A 21,940-nucleotide genomic window follows, 5' to 3' on the forward strand; every position below is an offset into this window, starting at 1 on the left:
AAGAGGAGGAGAAAGATATGGAGCAAGATGGCAGGAGGGCAGCAGGTCCCCAGAGGGTTGGGGTGAGGACAAAGGCAGCAACAAAAGCTGGGAGTGGCGGTGGCCAGGGGATGGGGAGGCCTGCGAAGGGGCAGGATGGGGATGGCGTGGGGCTTGGGCACGAGCCCTGGGGATGGCGAGGATGGCAATAGGAGGGGGGGAAACCTGGGGTAGGCAGACGTGGGGTGCAGGAGCTGGAGGGGGTTGTAATGGCAAGAGAGGTCATCACTGTCATTGGCTACTTGTTTTAAAAACAAACAATCCCCCAAATGAAGCAATTCTTGCAGGCTTTTTCTGTGGGCCAGCATGATGTTGTGCCTGAGCCGTGGCTCCTTGCCCCACTTGGGAACAGGCATCACGGAGGGACAGCGAGGACAAGTCCTTGCCCTCCTGGCTGCAAGGAGCCGTCACTCGGAGCCTCTCCCTGCGCTTTCACAGAGCCTCGCTGGGAGCTGGAAGGTTTCTGGGTGACTTGGAGAAGCTCCTGGGAATTTTTAAATTCCTTCAGGGAAAGGAGAAAGGGTGCTGAATATTTAGGAACTTTTTACCAAGTGTTAAGTAGGCTCTAAAGGCCAAAGCTTTCCAGGCAAGTTGAATTAAAAGCACTTAACAGGTCTCAATCTCAGGGTTTGCATGATGTTTTAATTCTCTGCATAGAAAAACTAGGGTAGACGAAGCCTTGGATTCTGCTGTTGGGGGGAAAAAAATGCAAAAGGCAAGCTAAGGTTTAAGAAATAATTATCTAGAGCATGAAAGAACATTTGGGGCCTCCTTTCATGCCACAGAGTCACCAGACAGTGGGACATGCCAGCCATGCACCTCTTCCACATCACCCTCAAATTGCGGTGCAAGGAGTGAGGTCTACTATCACTTGGGATTATTGGGGTGCACTCTTGGGAAGCCCTATCCAAACGAGGGGTCCACCTGATGAGCAACGCGGTGTTTCCCCCGCTCTCGAAGCCGGGTTGTCCCCGGCGGCCAGCGCCTGACTCCATCCCGCTCGCGGCGGGTGGCGAGACCGAGGCATCCCCGTCCCCGGGCCCCCGTGGCCGCCTCTCCCGCTGGGTCAGCACCCCGGGAAGGTGCCAGCCTCTGAGCCTGGTGGTGCGTGGATGGTGGTATCTGCCCATCTCGGGCTGGGAGCCTGGGAACCTTTGCTCGCCTGAGTAAGTGTGGCAATTTCTGTCCCTGCAGTCTGCTGTGAGAATGTCAGGACTAGCCCTGATTTGCTCCAGTCACAAGAACTGCATTGTCTTAACTTGTGCCAACTCTGTTTCTAATTACATTTTAATCATTTAAAAATGATTAGCAGTTTTTATTGCCTTGTTTGTGGGTAAATTTTCTCACCCCACACATTCTAGCTGCACTCCAATGACAAGTCCTTTTATAGGCAAAAAAGCCCCCCGAATATCCACATGACTATTTACCTACAGCATATTTTATTCCTTCCTAAATTTTAATACTTTCTGGGTGCCAAGGCTCTTGCATTTTTTGGTAGATCAATTGTGGTATTGTGCTGTAAAATTAAGCAGTTTTTTTTGGCAATCCCAAACAATGTAACTTCCACCGAAATGAAGATACCGCACATGTGTTAACTGTGAAAAGTTTCAGCCCTGAATAGTTGCCTTGAAGCTTTTTGCGGTGAAAAGAATTATGTATTTTCCTCTCTTTGAAAACAAAATTTTTTTTTTTTTAAACCATGTTTAAACAGGCTGTTTTTGTAAAAGGCCCCCTTTTTTTTGTTATCTTTACTGTGGTTAGTTGCTTTATTGCTAATCTTGGTGGGTAACTGTATATTATTCACCCTATTGTTCAGCAACACAAGAGAACCTTTGTCGTACTCCCAACAGGGCTATTTATGTAGCGTGGCACTTCTGAGGGCTTCTTCCTGCCCTGATGTTCTTCCACCTTCTGGGGAAAAGAAAATAGTTCATCTGAGCAGGAGTGAGAGCAGTGGTCGTTCCTGCCAGCTGCCCAAAGCCGGCTGCTGAAATAAAGGCGACGCGCAGGTCCCTGGGATGCCGTTTGGAACACGCTTGGTGGTTTCCAAAGACTGGGTTGCGTGTGGTTGAGGTTTACCAGAAAGTTTATTGACCAGAGAGATGCGCTCAGGTCTGGCCAGGGGGAGTGAACGGGGTGGTCCTCCCTGCCTGTCACTTGGGGCCACCATGGGATGGGGTCCCTGCAACCCTCACCCCACAGAAGCTACCCAGGCTTTGTCCAGCAGGTCCCTGGGGACCGAGGAGGGCTTGGGAAGACCAGGAGCTTCTTGATTTTTATTGTTTTTTTTATTGCTTGGAGCTTTGACTTCAGTGGGGAATTTTCTGTTAAGGGATGTCACCAAATAGGAGCTTTCCTTGCTAGATGGGTCTTTCCTCCCGGTGAGCGGGTGGGTGAAAGCCTGAGGCTTTGCTCACCTACGTAGCTGTGACTCGGTCTTGTGGGTTTAGACGGGCTGCTGGGGCGAGCAGGGCTCCAGCGGGCAGCCCCCGCATCGCCTGGCCACAGCTCCAGATGCACCAGGAGGGATTCCCACCCTGAGCAGAAATACGTATACTGCCTGTGAGCTCACCTGCAGTATATTTGTGGCTCCTAACAGACAATAACCCCTGACAAGGAATCATCACAAACAACAATTTAACTTCTCTCAGGAAACAATGAGCCACCTTAGTTCAAAAGAATCCCAGCCTCAAGGTCAGCAATGGAGCAGTGCTTTGGGAGACGGAGCTTATATTTCACATGCCTGCTTTGTATCTGACCTGACGCGGGGTACCAGCCACCGGAGCTGTGCTCTCCATGGCATTAGCAATCATTAACGTACTCAGAAAACTTGGGGAAACAGGCACGCTCGAGCATAAAAAAGCCGCTGCCGATGGCGTTTGCATTTTGGCTCTCCCATTAACAACAGTGTTTCTCAGAGGGAGAATAATTGTGCTTTTGGATTTCGGGGGGAGGTTTGCCGGTAGCTGAGAATCCGTCTCTGTGTAGAAGCAGGACTATCTTGTGGACGTGTAACATAAGCGTTAAGCGAGTGTAAAAACCGGGCTCAGCGGGGGAAAAAGCTCCCTTATTTTGTGTGCAAGCGTATGCGGGACAACTGTTAAACCTTATGGGAAAGAGGCTACAAATAGGCAGGTCTCCCTGTTTCGGGTGATCCTTGAATTATTATTTGTGAAAGGGGCAAAACCCCTCTCTTTTTATATTTTCCGTTGCTAACCAGCTGTGCAAGAAGTTAAACATAGTAATTAACCCATATGTGACCCACTACATTTGACTGATTTCCAGGCAGGGCCGGAGCGGTAACTCTAGCCGGCAATTTGAACCTACCATGTTCGTAATGATGATTTTACAGTGTAATGGTCGCACTAAATCCTTTCACTTTTGCTCTGTAGCCGCTGTTGTGACAAGAAAAGCTGTGGCAACAGAAATGAGACTCCATCAGATCCAGTGATAATTGACAGGTAAGGACTGCTATTGTTTCCTTCCATTTTTTTTCTTCTCCCCCTCCTCATTATAATGAAACACCTGCCCTGTGTTGCTAATGGGGAAGAATTAGGAGTATATGCGGATGAAATTTTGTTTTTGATACCGAATTAGTTGTGCTTTGCAATTGCGATTGCCACGGAAGGGCCATATGGAGGATAACGGAGTGACCTGCTCTTTGGAGGGCTCCGCTGCTTGTAACTGATTCATGTGCATAAAGAGGAGATTTTTCTTTCTGACTTTCTGTGGCTCAATTCACATGCCGTGCCAGGGAAGCTTCAGGAATAAAATAATAATAGTTTGTGATTTATGAAATGTGGTTGGGTGCTTATAAATATTTAACTTTTATTTGAAAAATGTCTGAATCATTATCACTTTTAGCTACAGTAGTTCTGTGGGATGCAATCCATCTACATTTTAAGGGTTTTATTTATGCATAAAAACAGTTAAAAAAAAAGATCTGCAAAGTAAGGTTTTTTCCTCCTGTTATTTTCTTTGGTTGGAATACTATTTTGACTGTATTGTCAGTTGACTAATTCATTTTTGCCTGTCTTAATTATTGTGTTTTTAAACAGATCCATATTGCTAATCTGACATCACCGAGTAAATCACTGTAGTACAATACATCTATTTTAGTTCTTCCGAGCCACGCGTAGTTTCTGTGCTTGCAAATTATGCAAAATGGTAGCCAAAGAGTCATTTTTACATTTTAATTGTCCAAACTCGTTGTACAAAGCCAGGTGCGATAACCAGGGTATTATGCAGCATTACTCTAGAAGAGTTAAATGGCCATGAAGTACCGAAAGCATCTGCCGTCAGCTGGGGAAAGCAATACCCCGACACTGATCTGTGAACAGAGGGACCCTGAAGAGAAATTACCTATACGTATAGGGGCGAGAGCATAGAATAGGGTGCTTGGCCTTGCGTTATCGTCTGAGTTCATGTGAATGCGTGACGAGGGTTTGCTGGGCTGGGTGCCACACGCAGAGAGCGGTCCAGGGATACGGCAGAGCCTTGCCTGGCATCGTGCTCATCCAGACTCCCAGATTTACAGTTCTTGCTTGAATTTGGTACGGAAGTGGATATATTGGAAGCTTATAGCAGATGTTTTGATTAGCTATAATAAGTAATGCTGAGAATGTTTAAATCTCAGAGGATATCTCTATCTATTTTAACTAGGCATGTTTTCATCTTCTGTGAGTATTAGGTAGTACCAGGGAAAGTGGGGGGGAAAAAACCCCACAGTGAAATCTGTATAGAGATGTGTTTTATAAGCATGCTGCAGAGTTGAACACTATAAACATGGTGTTAGAGTGGCATTTTGAGCAACATGAAAGCTACAAAATTCACATGAATTTTTCATTGTAGTGGAAAGTGAGATGTTAAGATGCTAATGGCAGGTTTACAGAAATATTTTGTTTAACTATCTACTATGCAAAACTGCTAGTTGCAAATCATTTTAAATTATGAAAGCCAGGGCTGCTGTCTGTTACATGCTTCCTGCAAAATGAGGGAAACGGTTACATGAAAAAAGCAGATTTACCTTCCTAGCGGTGATCAATTTATCAGTCTTTACATAAATTGATGCAAAATGTACCAATTCAGAAGATTATTTTAAAAATGCAAGCTAAACATAATTTAAAGATGATAATACAAACCCTACCTCACCACCCGTACTGAATCACGCTCGGCTTGTGAATGGGTTAAGCTTTTAAGTTCTTCACTTGGTTTTAAATTGTGACTTTGATACAGAAGGTTGATATGACTGTGGTTTGAATAACATTTGATTTTGACCTGTTCCTGTGGGTTGCAATGGTATAAGAAATTTGACTCAGCAGTACTGTAATTAGCCCTCCCCGTGTTTTTGAAACAGGATTGTGTTACCTGGATTGCATTAGTGTGGCTTCTATTGTTGCCGCTTCGCATCTGTCCCAGTAGGGTACTTAAAACCTTTTCTTGGCTGGGGCTAGTTCAAACAATTTAGGCCAAATAAGTATGTGCTTTATACAGTTAGTGGCTTTACTGATGTTTCTTGTGACATTTATCCTACTCATTTTTTTTCCCCTTTTGGTTTGGAAAGGATGAAGTGATCTATATGGAGCCTTTTTACCTTACAACGAGTCCTTTAAAATTGTTCTAACGTTAAAGCGCCTGCCCAAGTCAGAACATGTGTTTAGTTGTACTCTATTGTCACTTCTCCATGCACACAATTTTTAACTATTATGTCAATTGATATGCAAAACCATATTTAGCTATTTTTATTTGCATGTGAGCTTACAGAATTCATTTACCATTTGGGCTAAAGCACTCCCACATGCCTTACGCTCTGATAAAGTCTTGCCTGTGGATTTAATCTAACTCTTGCATCAAACCCTGCGAATCCACAGCCTCTGACCTAACATAGAACTTAACGTAGAATCTATCCATGGGATTTTTGACATATGTACTTACATGGAAATGCTATCCTCTTCTTACATGCTGGAATACTATTCTGGATGGATTAATTCTCTTTGATGAGGCTAGAGAAACTTGGGATAGGGAGAGCTCCGTCTTTGTGGTGGTTTAGTGAACTTGGCGAAGAGGCTGTTCGGCAACTTCAAAGTTACATGTGTCATGTTCTTTTTCAAACCCTAGATATATATATGAAAAGTAAATCCTATCTTTTTATTTAATCAAACTGTGAGACTTAAAAAAAGTCTGTAGTTGCGTTTGAAACAAGATGCGACTTTATCCTTTATAGAATTGCTTTATACTTTGCTCTATTATAGTATTAGCAGATACAGCAGCGAAAGGGACCTACAGAAATTTGTACTCATATAGCAATCTACGTTTTCTCTGGAGAACAAAATAAATCTATTATGCTTATAGAGCAGTCGTTTCAAGGAAGTTTCTTGGAAACTTGTGTGTGTCTGAATCATCTTCTTAGCATAGCCTGTATATTTTATCGCTAATCCAGTTACACGTGTTGAGATGGAGCTCTGATGAACAGGAACTCGTTGTAAAAGGGGTATTATTGTCACAATACAAACGCACAATTCCTCCTACAAGTGCAGTGGCAGGGCCGCATTGTAATCACACTTAAAGAAAACACAGAGCACTTCCTGTTATTAAATTAAATTCTAGATTGATTTAACTTTCAAATTGTAACTCGTATTTGAATTTAAAAGGTTTGCAATAAAATTCCTGTGAAGAAATTGAATAAATTGTAGTTTTATTACCACTCTGGATATCCTGGTGTCCTAACCTTTTTCCTTACACTTATCTTAGTTCAATAAATAAAACCTCATTAGACTATTCCCATTTCAACGAGTTTATTAAATTTTACAGGAGTAATTAGCATAAGCTGTGCTAATTTTTCTGGAAGACTAATGAGAGAGCTTCCTAATTAGGTTTGCTTTGTAAGAATCAGAAAAGATGATAATGACAAAAGTCACATAGGGGAGAAAGTGGGGGTTTATATTATTCCTTGGTTCGGGAAAGAGGCTCTTCTCTCGGCATTCTGTTCCAAACTTTTAAACCCGATTTACCACTGTCGGGACTGATATTTAATGGTGTTACCCGTGCCTGCCGGGGCTTCTTTACCTTTTATGGCTGCATCCAGTAAACAGGAGTCCTACTGACTGATAAAATAGGAATAACCACTGCAATCCCAAATATAGCGGCAGAAAAACCTCAGCCTTTAGGATCTATACCGTATACCTCCAGCTTGCGACATTGCATAGACAAAGGGCTGAAAACAGCCCATTTGGCAGTTGCTGGTCCATCCCGAATTTTCCTTCTTCCCGGAGTACTCAAGCAGGCTGATGGCAGTGACCTGAAATCGGCTTTGCTGAGATTTACCAATACAGATGAGACCTCCTTAAGAAATCTCACAACCGTCTATCTTTTGGATAGATAAACTTTAGCTGCGGTGTAAGTTAACAGGCTTTGTGTTAGGGTGAGACCGTGTGCCCTTAGGTGGCAGGTCAGCATGAGGATGACTAGGGTTTCTTCTGGCCTTCGTCTGGCAATATATTGAAGTTCTTCACATGCTGCTTCGGATGCAGTTTCTGAGGAATGAGGCTCCCTCTGGCTTTGGAGAGGTGGCTCACGCATTTCCAGTGCAATCAGAGCTCTTGTCCATGGAGCATGGGTGGGAATGCGTGGATTGGAGGCTGTAATATTTTTTGTGCATTATTATCAGATGACACCGAGGTACATTTTAATGCATGACCTGCTACAAGTGTTTGAAAGGCCTGTGTGCTTTCGACACCTGCTGTACAGGATGCTCGACTGGGTCTCTCTGCTATCCGTCCCTGGTACACCCAGCTGCCGCGGCTAGGGAGGGAGCCAGTTTACCTACATATGTTTTGGAAATCTTTCAGCCTTTAACCTGAAAAATTTTATGTTTGGGGGTAGGATTTCACCGTGCAATGACATGAAAAGAGGCGTGAATGACTTTCAATGTCTCCGTTTTACCACTTTACAAGTCATCACGTAGTGGATTGTATTTTACGGGCCTGATCAGCTTTTCATCCTAAGTACCAGGCAGGTGGAAAAATGACACACAGGACTGTGTTGCACTCACTGCATCCTCCCCACAAATACACTTGTTAGGCAGATGTGACGATTAATGCATTTTGCAGTAGCTTTCCATGCCCGGAGGGAGGGTGATGGAGAGGTGGGCAGGCTGGCAGAGCGGGCCAGCTTCGGAAGAGGTGCTGGCAAGAGGACGAGGTGGGCGTTTTGCTTGGGAGGGAGCTGCTGAGGATTGCTTTGCTGCAGGGGATGGGATCAGCACTGCAGCTGATCCCCCAGCCAGACTACAGGGACCTGGGCTCGTCGTAGCACTGGTGTGATGGCAAAGCGGCAGAAGATGCCAGGCGCGTTGGCAGTGGTCCCTTTGCAGGAGTCCCAGTTCTTGGTCCCCCCGGCCATATGTGGTACCTGAACCTGGCTGTGTGGGATCAGGAGAAGGTGGCCTGCTCCCCCCCTGCCCACATCGGGGACAGGGCTGCAGGAGGCTGTGGGTCCCATCCATCCCGGGTCCTTGGGTGGGTTTTCCATGCAGGAGGACAGGCATGGCTCTCTCTGATAGATGTCAAGACATGGGTGAGAAATGCTCCTGGGCCCGAATATTTGGCACTTCTCTTGAGTCTTGTACTAGAAAGTGCCCACCTCATCGCTGTGCGCCTTCCAGAGCCAGATGGGAGTTATTTATCCAGCAGGGAGGGAGTCTGGGGGGCAGAAACTGGGCGACAGAGGACTACTCCCAGGACCGCATGAAGATGTCTCCCGAGCTGTCTTTTAAGGCTGTGCCGACTAAACCCTAAGGGACTCTTAGCAGGGCGTTCAGACGGGCAGAAGTTGGCTTTGAGCATTTCATGCAAGCTCCTGGAGCCTGTGAACCCATACATTTCTGAGAGGGGAGGGACCGAAACACACATCCTTGAGGATTTGGTTGTGATTGATGCAGCTGAGAAGCATTACCCAAATCATTTCCCACATGACTTAGGCAACCAAAGGCATTTTGTGCCTTTGTGAGATAAATGGGAGACTCTGATCAGTAGACGCTTCTCACACACAGAGTCAGACATGCTTGCCCCTCTACCAGCACTCCTAATGCCTGTGGTGTCAGTCCTCTTTCTGGTGAAGAAATCACTAGAGCTGGGCGTAACTTTGCAAGAGTTCTTGCAAAAATCTCTTGGTTTCAGCCTATTGGGGTTGGCACATATCACTACTGCTTCAAAATTCGTTTATTTTGCTCTTGGCGTTGAGTGAACCTGGTCAGGGTCAAACCAGCTCCTGCTTACTGGTTGATTTCTCTCCCCTCTGCCCCAAGTATAAGAATTTTTGTATAATCTCAAAACTATTATGCAAAACCTTAATTTGGTCTCAGCTTCACTCAGAAGGTTTGTGATTTTCTCAGCAAACCTGTTCTGAGTTTTCAGTTTGTTATAAAACCCCAAACCAGGCAAGTTTTATGTGGTTTTGGGTTTCACTGCAAACATTTCACACTACTCTAATAGTTACTTGCTTTGCTCAGTGATGCCTTTTGAATCTGCAGCTAGTGTTTTGGGCTTTATTTCGCTGCGATCTTATGCCTGATTATTACTATTTAATATCATGGTGATATAACAGAGGCTCCTCCCGCAAAGAAGGCTTATTGTGCTAGACGCTGTGTAGTCTCTAGGTAGGTAGATCCCGAAGATAAGTGCTTCTCCTGACGCAGTTTAAAAATTGAGATTGAGGTTTTTCTATGGAGAATAAAAAACTTGGGCTTGCATTGAATGTCCCAGGGATGAGGGAAACCGAAGACCAGCCTACTGTGTTGCTTTTGGCATTTGACTACCATCTTTAGTGCTCACCTACAGCCCTTTAGGGCTTGGCCAGTTGTGCTGTCAGTCCAGAAAAGTGACTTGAGTGTAGACATGGGATTTGCTGGACCCGCTGCCCTGAAACCCCAAGGTCAGTGTGTCTGTGTCCATATAGCTCTGCTCTGCCTTGGGTGGACGGTGAGCCTGGGGCAGCTCTGCATCTACAGCTTTCAGAGCCATGGCTGCCGGCAGGATGTTAAGTCCCTTGGGCTCTTTCTGAAAATCTCGGTCTTGGTCAGCAAGGATTAACAGTTTTAGGAGACTGCACTGGCTTGTTTAGCTCCTCAAAGTCCATCCTGATGACCCCATGGGTTTTGCTTGTGCAGAGGAACACCCCGAGGTCTAATTGAGACCTTGTGGATTGCCCTGCTGCTCCACTCAGATGGCAGGATTTGGGCATCCGAGGTTCGAGGTGCTTTAAAAAGTTTGGCTGCCTCTGTGCAGTGACCTCCTGCGGCATCAGGAAAGCTCCAAGTGCGCCGGGCTGGTCCCAAGAGGAGCCCAGGGCCTGGCAGGGTGATCCATGCCTTTGTTTCTGGTCACAAAACTTCAAATGTGCTATTCATACCTATCGATTTCTTAATATGACCTCCTACTTCAAAGCATGTCCTGCAGCAGGGAGGATGTGCTCGGTGCAGCGGGCTCCCCGGCTCCATGCAGCTCAGTGCCAGTTCTTCTCTTTCTCAAGATTGGGGATTTTTTTGGGGAAAAAATACTGGCTTTTTCTCATATGCATATATCTGTACACACAGTTTCTGGTGTGGATAAATTTCCTGTCCCATCTTTACACCGGATTTATTTCCATATTTGCTGTTGCAGTGGGAATGCACACATGAATAAGAGCGATGGGAAAATGTATTTGCAAAGATCATCCTCAGTTTTAATGCAGATTAGCTAAAATTGTTCTGAACATGAAAAATGTATCTTGCCTCTATCCCAGAGTTTATTGGGTAAAAACATAACCCAAGCCTTATTCTGCAGAAGCTGAGGTGTATGAGTAGTTTTCTTCCTGTGAGTAGTCATAAATGTTTGCATGTTCTAGCCACCAAAACGTATTCTTATAAGTAATTGGCCACATCTGCAAAAATAACCATGCTAAATTCAAATTCACTTCTGTTTGCTGGAAGTATATAATTTTAATACAACATCTAACTAATAAAGTTAAAAGAGAGTAAGAAACAATTGTAGGTTTTTGTGTAAATCACGTCTGAGATAACTTGCTAGAAAGGGATTTAATGCTGTCCTCGGAGAGCAGCAAGGCTCTGTAGTAGTAGTGGTAAATACTGGTAAGTATTTTTCTCTTTCCTTGTAGCATCATGGGTTTTTTTTCTGAAACAGTTCTGGAAAAGTACAGAAAAGCCATACAAAGTTCTCAGTGTGCCACATTAGCAACTTTGCATAGGTAGTTTGTGATCAGAATATATTACTGTATCAAACGAGTGTTTACTTTTTTTGCTAAGGACAGTATTTTAGAGTTTTTTTTTATAGCAGAAGGAATAATTTTCTACCCACTTTTTAAAAATAGTGTTTGGAAATAGAAAATGTGAAAACAAATTTTCTGGTGCCGTTAATATGTGAATTATATGAAATTAGTTATTAAAAGGCTTTATTTCAAGTCACTGAAATTATATACTGGACAGTAGCAAGGCGACCCAGATATAGAGCTTTTCATGGCAATCATTGAAATGCTATGAACAGTGCTGTTTTGTCTTTGGTTTTTTGCTGCCTCTAAAGGTGTAGGCAGATGAAGATAACTTTAAAAAGAGCTATTTCTCCAATTACAAGCTTTTGTCCAAGAGCAAAGAGAGATTTTTAGACTAACAGTATTCACTATAACAAAATTAAATTCCCTTCATCTGACAAGAAGCTGAGTTTGGCAATAGCTTGGGATTTTTTGTTGGCGGTACTGCAGGAGTCACCCTCTATACCCCTGTTTTTCCCTGCAGCCATGAGCCGACCAGGGCTGAATGGCAGGGACCCAAATTTTGGGGGGGAGCAAGGTGGGGAAGGTGGGTGGGTGCTGGATGGTGTCACACACGGCGAGAGCAGAGTGGCCACCAGTAGGCTTGGGGACATGGTTTTCCCCGTTGCCGGTGGAATGCAGGTTGCCCTTCCCAGCGGTCCGGGGGGGGCGAGGGAGTAGCATCGCCACCGCTGCCCCCCCAGCCGGACCGGGGCTGGACGCCCGGCCAAATCTCTCCGGTTTTGTTACAACGCAGTAACGTCCAAAATGGCATTCCACAACTATGCCATCTTGCTAACCGGCTGAGGCACAATAGTTCAGTAATGTAATATAAAAAGTAATGGTGTTAGCTAACACATCCTTAATAAGATATTGTCCGCTGCTCTGCCATATGCTACCGAGCAGGCTTTCCCTCTGTGGGGCTTTTGAGTTCTCTCAATAAGATTATTTCAAATACTCTAATCCTGAATCATTGACATGAATACAAAAGCCTAGTGACATCTAATAGATGCCTCTTAGCTTTGCTTTTCCTCTTGTTCCTTTCCTTTTTCTTCTCTTTTTACCTGACAAAAAGCTTACAGACACTTGGGCTCTGTCTCTCAGTACCAGCATGTGGGTCCCCTCATGAAATATAAAGGAGGAAAAAGGGCTGACATAGGGCTGATAAGCCACAGAGCAAAGGACCATAGATTAAAAGTAAATGCCAGTAAATCCTACCCTGTACACTCAGTTGTTCTTTTATTGTTTTCTTTAACTCTTCCAGTGCCACACTGGGCTAGAAAGAGATGAAAAATGGGGTTAAAAAAAAAGGCGATGCTACAATGACATAGTGCCGGGGTCCTAAAGGCTTGCTGTACGCTTGGATTTTCTCAGCTCTCCTCTCACCTTGACTTTCTAATCAGAGTTGCAAACTGTTTCAGCTAATCACATCTTTCAATTAGCTGAATGTTTAGGTCATTTTTTCAAGGATTAATTTAAAAAAAAAAAAAAGACATCCCCAAGTGACATGATTGTGACCCTGGAAAGGATAAATTTTATATAAAGTAAATGTTAGGAGGAACTGATATCCCACTGTGAGCGTCTAGCAATAAAGAAAGGATCTTCCTCTTGTTAGTGTTGTCTCAATGACTGTCAGAGACAGAAAATCATTTTCTGTTCATCTTCTTTTGGACTTTGCCAAACTGTTCATCTGTTGATTCCAAAATTTGCCTTTGGAAAAAGTTATTGATACAGGGTACAGCCAGTGTCTACAGTGGGTTAAAAGGAAGCTGTTTAAAACACAATCGTTTTCCTTAATTTGCTCCATGATTTTGCAGGGAGACTCTCAGGCTTTCCTGACCAGGATAACCATCCGCTTCCACCCAGTTGAGTCAGGTCTTCTCTGTAATCTCCCCGAATATAATCTTTCAGTTGGATTTTTTGGCATCTGCGTCACTACATAACCATTGGCTGACTTCCCAGATGTTAAGTCACTTTGATAAGTGGATGTTAAAAACCACTTTACCTAGTTCAGATTCTGTAGAAGGACAACACAAGAAGAGGAGAAATGTATTCTGTATTCATTAGAAAGTTCTCTGCTCTAAAAGAAGAAGAAAATTAGCCGCACTCAGAGCTATTACGATCTGATGGTAGCATCTCCTCCAGCCTGCGCCATGTGCCTCTGCATCACTTGCACAGTCTCGCGCGAGCCGGGATTCAGCCGCAGGCGGGAGCACGCCCCAGGGCACGTCTTGCTGGGGGTTATGCAGGCAGGAGAAGGAAAGGACCTGCATGTGTTTTGTGATAGCTGCCCCACTGCTAGGATCAGGATTTGGCCCTTTTTAAAGAAAAACGAGGGAGTTCTGCTGCGTTACAAAGGAGTGCCCTGTGCAATCCTGGACTCTTCTGGGGTCTAGGGCAGAATTTGTTTCTCAAGCTGGGGTTTATGTGCTAAAAGCAGCTCTGTAAACCTTGGGGGTTTTGTTATCTCTGGGTCTTGGTTTCCCGTTGACACCATGGTCTGATGTTACTGGGCTCCAGCGGTCCCTGGGCTCCGTTGGGCTGCTGGGCTTTGAGCGCTGCTGGGTGAGGGATGTACGGCGGCACGGTGAGAGAGCCTCTACCCTAAAGAGCTGTTTAGGCAAGGCAATCCCTAAGCTACATCTACTGTCTTTTTTTTTTTTTTTTTTTTAAAGCATAGTGAGCTCCACAATAGCTCTGACATTCTGAAAAACGGAATAAACTGTACGGTGGTGTAGGAGGAAAACTTCTCGCTAAACCCCATTATGTGTACACAAATCGTCGTCTGTTGTATACCGCGTGGCAGGAGAGAGGAACTTTTTTCTTCCTGAAGGATTGCCCCGCTGTGACAACGGTAACTTAATTTGTCAGAATTTACAAGAACATTAATACATCATGCCCTAATGCGTCATTAGTGCATTAATACTTTTGAAGTCATCGGAGGTTTTCTAATAAATGCCTTCAAAGTCGGCTGGGCATTCATAAATATGAGTTTTCAGTATTATAATTGTAATTGAGACACCTATTTTCCCTGATTAATTCTTGGAGTTTGTATGTAACAGTCAGCCTTGTTGACATTTGCAGCCATCTGCACTTGAAAGAATAGCACGCTGTTACTTAATATTTGTGTTATTGTAAAGTGGCATGATTTAAAAAAAAACCCAAAAAAACCAAAAAAAAGAGGGAGACTGTTCTCGGGGAAACAAAGGAGAATTTTGGGAATGCTTTTTGCCATGGTAACCCAGTTATCGCTCATTAATCCGTCACATATGAAACAAGTTCCAGACTACAACACGCTTAAACAAGGCAGCGTTCCCTGGGGGGTTCGCCCCCTCGGCTGCTCTACCTCTCACCTGCAGGCAGCATCGCGGCCGGGCTCTGCGCAGTGCTGGGAGGGTTAGCCGTTGCAGAAAATCCCATCATGTGCCTGGGTGGCTCTGAAAGAGGGGGACCCCCTCCCTGCTTGGGCCACCTGGGCTGCCTGGCCCTGCCACCCCAAAAGCAGCACCCCGGGGAGATGGGGTGCTGGCCCCGATGGGCGCCGTCGCTCTGGCTTTAGGGGCCGCCTGTATCTCCAGAAGGAAGGAAGTTTTTTCCCTTCATTTCCAAGATAAGGTGTCATTCCTGAGAGCAGCGTGCTGAACTAATCAGGTTAATTGAGAGGCCCTGAATAGCTCTCATTGAGCGGATCCCTCCTTCCTGCTCAAGGCAGATAGTGCAGACGGGGAGATTACAAGTGCTTTAAACTCTTTCTCTCCATCGCTGAATTTCACACCGATTTCAGGATGACGAGGGTCAGAGTAGACGCGTGACACGGGGGTTGTACAATTTAGCTTTGCTGGGAGCGAGGCTTTTTTTTTTTCTTTTTCTTATCATCATCATTATGATTATTTTTTAGTGCGGCCGGAGCCTTGCAGCTCTCCTGATGCCAGGGACACCCTGCTGATTTACACCAGCTGGAGTGGTGTAAATTACTCCACTGTTTTGGAAAGATGTAGAGGACTAGTCCAGTCCCGTGACTGGCTCTAGATTGACCTGCTCTTGAGTGTTGTTAATATTAAAATTATTTCAGATCTAACTCATGGCAGGGCTGCAGGAAACATTAATTTTAAAAAGATGTTTTCAGTGTTTGAAGCAGATAGCAGTTGGTTTTATTGCTTTTATGGTATCATTTCCCTTTAAACCCTTCTAATCGAAGTGGCTGTACATAATTTTATTCAAGTTTACCAGAATGCAAAAGCATTTCCCTCTGGATGCTCTTGCCAAATTAGCAACATCCAGGCTCCAAACCTCACTCTAATCTTTCTATTCGCCACAGTCTATCACATTTTCTTTGCAAATATTGTAACTATTAGAGTGCAGGAGAGAGAATTTTCAGGAAAACAAATTCCCCGAAAGTAGCGTCCCCCCTCACCCCTTTTCCAAGCCAAACTGGTTGCTTAGTTCAATTTAAACACGAGCGTCGTTGTCCCCATTGGCCCCCCTCCTCCCCCGACTTCTTTTCCTTGGAAGTTTCAGGAATGACTTTAATTATCTCTACAATCAAATTCTCACTGCTGTCCCTGTGAAAGCGTGTAGTCATGGATTGCTGGGATTATTTTCTTTAGCACTTGGGGATAGAGAAACTGGTTGTTTGGAAATGAGAACCAGCTGGGTTCTCAGAGCTGGCGTTTGGAGGGAGCCACTTCGCACACAAACCCGGCGCTGAGCAGAGTCGTGAACTCAACCCCCAAATTACCGGCGCTTGGTTTTCCACATGGGATTATGCAATATCGGGGCTGATTCTTGTTTATCTCATTAGCATGCATCTTCAGGGTGGCTGCTGCCAGAGCTTGCTTTAACTCCTCACAAAACTTTATCGCGGCGGAGGTGCCATTCCTGGCTTCACCTGCCTAAGACATAGAAAATAAAATTAACCACCTGATAGGAGATAACCTTATATCGGACACGTGTTCTGCAGATGACAGGTAAGCAGGTAAAAAGAGATTAATACAACAAAAGAAAGAGCAGAGATAACTTCTGTTATCTTGCATCTTTTGTTGCCCTAGAAGACAAGCTGCAGGGGTGATGTTCTTCCTTTCTTTCCAGCTTGGAGAAATTAGTTATTTGTCATACCTTATTAATCTGTTTTAGTGCCAAATCCAATTTGAAATTAGGACCATACGCCTAGTCAGAAATTATATGACCTATGCTTTTAGCTGAGTATTTTGTCACAGGGAAAGGCACAGAAATCTTCGTTTAGTTATACGGATGTAAATTTGGAGATACTTTACTGGATTTAAGGTACACTCCAGACTTCTGTCTTTTTTAAGAGAGAGAAGTGTTCATCCTTTGGAAGAAGTTTATGGTTTATTTACATTTAAAATACCGGTATAAAATACAGATATATCTACATAATTCTACTTTAAGGGTTCCCGCGAGCTCGTGCACACTTGCGCAGCCTGTGTTTCACTGCAAACTGTTGTTAGGGTGGTTTACATTTGAAATTGTGACTTTTTAACGTTTGGAATGCAATAGTGACTAAATCGGTAGCTCAGGTAAAAAGTCCAGAAAAGAAGTCTTCCAGTTCCTTTACTAAAAAAAAGTTTATAGCAAAGAAAATGATTGATTGCTCAGCTTTGAACTGCTACTTTTATATGATTTGATTTCTTTAATGCCTGAAATATAATGACTTTGACTCTATTAATTTCCCCTTTAGCACAGCTAAATTATTTTTTGAAAGATGAAACCATTTAGCTGCGAACATGCTTAGATCATACCATGACCTAAGTACTCTCACACATCTCACACGCATGCATCGTTTTAGAGTTTTAGGCTGAAACAAATATTCTGTGGCCACCGCGACTCCAACGTTTGAGAGGTTTTCCACTCCTGCTAATACATTTATTCAGTGTTTCAATTTATCATCTTGTATGTATGTATACGCATTCTCACATGCATACCGTGGGTTTGTATTTCGGGGGTTTTTAATCTGGGTTTTCCATTTTTTCCCCCCAACAAATAACCGCTGCATTTCCAGTCACTCAAATTTGGACAGAATTTTACTTCCTGTTTCAAAGGTCAAGGAAAGCTGACCCCAACAGCAGTGCGGAGCCTGCTGAATTATTCATATCATTGACTTTGTGTCAGCTTCCACATTTGTGCAGAGGGATGTTTTATTCATTTATCTCATTTAGGGACCTGCTCTGCACCTGTTTCTACCATTAAGTACCCTGTAATTTGCATTTGATGCTAATTTAGTTTCATATCAGCCTGGTCCCCCCTTGTTAATTTAATTTTCTAAGACCCTTTTCATTACAGTAGAAATGTTTCCCTCTTTAAAGCAAACATCTATACAAGTAATTGTATAAACTGCCTTTTAAATAATATCTTTTAGAAGATTCCATCGTTTAATTCCTTAATTCCTATAATTAGCCATGGTTTGATTAATGTTTCAAAGGGTTAAATTAAAATGCAAAATTACTCAAATGCATACTTGAATAATTTTCTCCACTGATAACAGTTTCTGCATTGCTGCTTTTATTCTGCTTGTGATTCTGAATATTACATGTACTAACAAGCACTAATTTTCCTTATGTAGTGATTTTCCTCTGCTAAGCGATAGCTGTTTTTAACTATAATTGTTGGAAACTCCGTATTGTCAGTGGGATACTTCATTTTTTTTCTTCTGATCGATTGTAAACAGTTAAAGAGAAATGCTGTGACTGAGGAGCTGCTCTAGGTTTCTTTCCAGACTGTAAGAAACTTAAAGGGATCCTTTATTTTGCCAACAAACGTCGCTGCTGTGTTCTCACGAGCAGCATGATTAGCGCCGATCGCTACAGAGAATAATTCGGAAATATTTACAGCCATCACGGATTTGTTTGTGTAGATGGAAATTTACATACGCTGTGATCCTACAGGGCAAAATGTTCTGTGATTGTTGCCTCCAAGCACATTTATGCATTTTCAGTGCAAGAATACAGCAATGGGGTAAATAAATGACGAGAGGGGCTAGAGTGGAAAATCCAAGTCCCTTCACTCCCCCGTGGGTTTATTTAGAACGAGGCTGGATAATTGCTGCTGGGGGTGGGTGTTGTGCTCCCACCTCCCCGTGCGCCAGGGCTGGGGGACGGACACCCCCTCCCCTCCTTCCCCAACCAGGGGAAAATGTAACGGCAGCTCTAGGCTTTCAGGGGTGCGAAACCCCCATTCCTCGGTGGGTGTCGGAGAGGGGGACGGGGGAGATCAGTGGAAACGCGGGGCTGGGAGTAGCGGGCAGCTGGGTTTCATTACCCCACAAACCAGCTCACGCTGATCTGTCCCTCTGTTTACGATGGAGGGTGTTGGGGCATTCATCCCAAAGGACCATCCCCCCAAGTCCTTTCATGCCCTCCTAGGGATGGGTGCAGGGTAGAGATCTGGCCTCAGGCTCTGCTTTGACATGGTATAGTGGTGGACTTGGTAGTGATAGGTTAATGGTTGGACTCGATGATCTTAAGGGTCTTTTCCAACCTTAACGATTCTATGATTCTATGATTGACACCTTGGTGAGGGTCTCCGGCGCCCGGCTGAGGCTCTGAGCCGGTGCCAACGCGCTGCTGCGGTGACGCGCGCGGCGGGAAGGATGCAACCCTAGCATATAGGGTCAGCTTTGCATTAGCTTTTGTTTTGCCCCAGCAGCAGGTGACACTCCTCTTCCTCCAAGTCCCCCTGAAGTCACGACGAGTTTGGGGAGAGATGCCTGCAGGTTTGGGCTGGAACAGTGCCCAGGGCTGCACCAGGGTTTGGTTTTGACGGTCCCCAAAGCGTGTCTTACGTTACATGATGTGCCGCTTAGATGAGCCTGAGACTTGGGCTCTGGAGCTGCTAATAGCATGAGGATATATGGGTTGAAACAAACCCTCTGGTTTTGCGTTGCTGTTAGGATGTTTTGCTTTTACTCTCTTTGGTCTTGCGGGCTCTGTTTGTGCTAGCAGAGCCCCCAAATGCTGGTGTTGGGGGTCCAGAGTGAGTTTGTGTCGGGGGTGCGCTCCTGAGTGCCGCTGGTTCTGGGAGTACCAGGGATGGCTGATGGTCGGGCTTGAACCTGGGTACCTGCAAACATCAGGGCAACGAAGGGCAGCGGCGCTGGGGCAGGGGCTGGAGCACGAGGCTGGGGAGGAGCGGCTGGGGGAGCTGGGGGGGCTCAGCCTGGAGAAGAGGAGGCTGAGGGGAGCCCTCATCGCTCTCTGCAACTGCCTGAAAGGAGGCTGGAGCCGGGGGGGGTCGGTCTCTTCTCCCCAGGAACAAGCGATGGGATGAGAGGGAACGGCCTCAAGCTGCGCCAGGGCAGGTTTAGGTTGGATATTAGGAAAAACTTCTTCCCCAAAGGGCTGTCAGGCCCTGGCCCAGGCTGCCCAGGGCAGGGGCTGAGTCCCCATCCCTGGGGGTATTTAAAAGCCGGGGAGATGTGGTGCTTGGGGACATGGTTTAGTGGTGGCCTTGGCAGTGCTGGGTTAACAGTTGGACTCGATGATCTTAAAGGTCTTTTCCAACCAAAACAATTCTGTAATTCTAGGATTACCTCTCTGAGCAGCCCCCAAATTCAGATATTCAATAATTGTTCCCCCTTTATTTTATCATATACTCACAACAGCGGCCTCGGTGCCGGGCATTTCCTGAGTATTAATGACCAGCTGGGGTTAATGGCCCTTGCTTGTGCCTTGAGCCATCAGCTCCTCCCGACTGGTCATTAATTCCCAGGAAAAGCCCTCTGTGGAGGTCATTATTGCTTAATTATCTCCATACACTTTAATGCCAGTTTTGACAATGTACAGTCTCATACTTTTGAGTTATAGGTACTTTATAATTCATTAAATAGCTTATCATTAAAACTGCAGATGATCTTGATTATTATTTATTAATGTTTTCCCTTTGATTTTTTTTTTTTTTAAATCTGATGCTCCCATGCTGTAGTAAGGAGGGGACAGAGGTAGATGGAGTATGGCTCTGATGCTGAATACCATCGTGCGGTGGCTCTCCCTGCCTGGAGGGATCTCCCTGGCTCTGAGAGGTCCTGAAGGCATCTGCCAGCAGAGCCTGGAACTCAGCTCTGAGCTCAGCTTGCTTAGCCCTCAAGGGCCAGCAGAAAGACTTGAGGAGGAGTGGAATGGCCACCTCCGCTGGAGCTCCCTATGCCAGCCCCATGCTGTGGAAGCGCTGGCAGGATCCGGCCCACAGTTTTGGCAGTTCTTGCCTCACTTTTCTCCTCACCCTCGACGAGGCACAGGTTTGGGGCTTGCTCTGGGAGCCGTTTCTTACTTTGGTGAGCTGTTCAGGTGGTGAGCTCTCTTGGGGTTCACGGTTTGGCCCCTTCTCCAGCAGTATCGGGTTGGTGATGTGTTTTAGTGCAGTTAAGTGGTGTGGAAAATAAATGGGACAGGCTTAAGACAAGTAGGGGGACTTTAATTTGTACTTTTTAATAAGAGCATGCATCTCTTCTTCCTGGGAGAAGCTTATCCTTCTGTCAGTCAGGTGTCCCCCTGCGTGGCATGACAGCTCTCCTCGCTGCCCCTGCTTCTGGCTTTGCACCTGCGAGACCAGAGGCTGAGGGCACTGCCTGTGTGGACGTGCTGGGAGAGGTCCCATACGCAGCCCAGCCCAGCCAGCTCTGCACCGGGCTGCTCGCTGCAATCGCGACCCGTTGACATGGCCAGAGCAGCACTGAGGCGTTCTGGTGCCTGCGCTCGGGTAACGCTGACTCCGGGGGGATTTACTGTCTTATTTGCCCCAAATGGCCCAATCCTGCAACCTCATCTAGTTCTCCCCTATTTTCCATTTTCCCCCCCCCAGGCTTTACAAACAAAATATCTGGATAACAGAACGCTAAACCTCTGTGTCCACGGTTCCTCTGAGGTTTCGGTGTGCAGGAGCCCCGGTCAGCACCGAGGGGGGCTGTGACCCTGCTTGGGGAGCCCTCCTGCGCCGGCTTGGGGGCCACGCCGCTGCCCCGCGCTCGCGGAGATTGGAGTGGCAGGAGGACTCCGTTGGCCAGAAAACCCGTTAGGATGTTTGCTCCCCGTACTCAGTCATCACTTGTATTTCTGTCGCTCTCCCCTGACAGCATCAAGTTGTTTAGGCAATAATAATACAGATTTGGAGCTGTTTTCTCCATTACCTGCGTCTCTGTTGGTTTTGCATTTGCTGGAGGAAAAGCTGCATGTGGATGTGAGAATACTGGCCCCATTGAGCTGTGCCATCGCCTTCGGAGGAGGCCAAGATTTCACCCACTGTATTTGCTTTTCTACCTCTGAGCTGTGTTTGTTTACAAAACCTTCTTCTGAACTGCTATAAACCGCCCAGCCGATCTGCCTCCCAGTCCCAGGCTGCTCTGGCCTTCTCCAAAAACCAGTCCGTTTTGATTAAAATCATAATGTCATTTGAAAGCAGGGAAACAAACCAACCCAAAGCCTTGCGCAAAGTTTGAAAGTAGCATGTTGCTGCTGAGAGAGAAAAAAAAAAAAAAAAAGCAACCGAAAAAACAAAATCCAGACTCAACGGGTCTCCTGTTACCACTGTCAGGAAAGGCTTGAAGCTGATGAAGAGTCGCACGCCAAAAAAAAAAAAAAGAGGGCAAAAG

The 21,940-nt window shown here is 45.4% G+C and overlaps 1 protein-coding gene across 5 annotated transcripts in view; it reads left to right on the top strand.

The window, feature by feature from the left end:
* Positions 1-21,940, top strand: part of EBF1 (EBF transcription factor 1) — a 282,181-nt gene that overhangs the window by 16,035 nt on the left and 244,206 nt on the right. For all 5 annotated transcript variants that reach the window (XM_087753702.1, XM_087753703.1, XM_087753704.1 and 2 more), the window contains exon 6: positions 3,432-3,500. In XM_087753702.1, coding sequence (XP_087609828.1) covers positions 3,432-3,500 — 69 coding nt within the window. The remainder of the gene's footprint in view (positions 1-3,431; positions 3,501-21,940) is intronic.

The sequence above is a fragment of the Nipponia nippon genome, unplaced genomic scaffold (assembly GCF_047370975.1).
Source record: "Nipponia nippon isolate SJK-2023a ecotype South Korea unplaced genomic scaffold, ASM4737097v1 scaffold_17, whole genome shotgun sequence".
Taxonomy (NCBI): Eukaryota; Metazoa; Chordata; class Aves; order Pelecaniformes; family Threskiornithidae; genus Nipponia; species Nipponia nippon.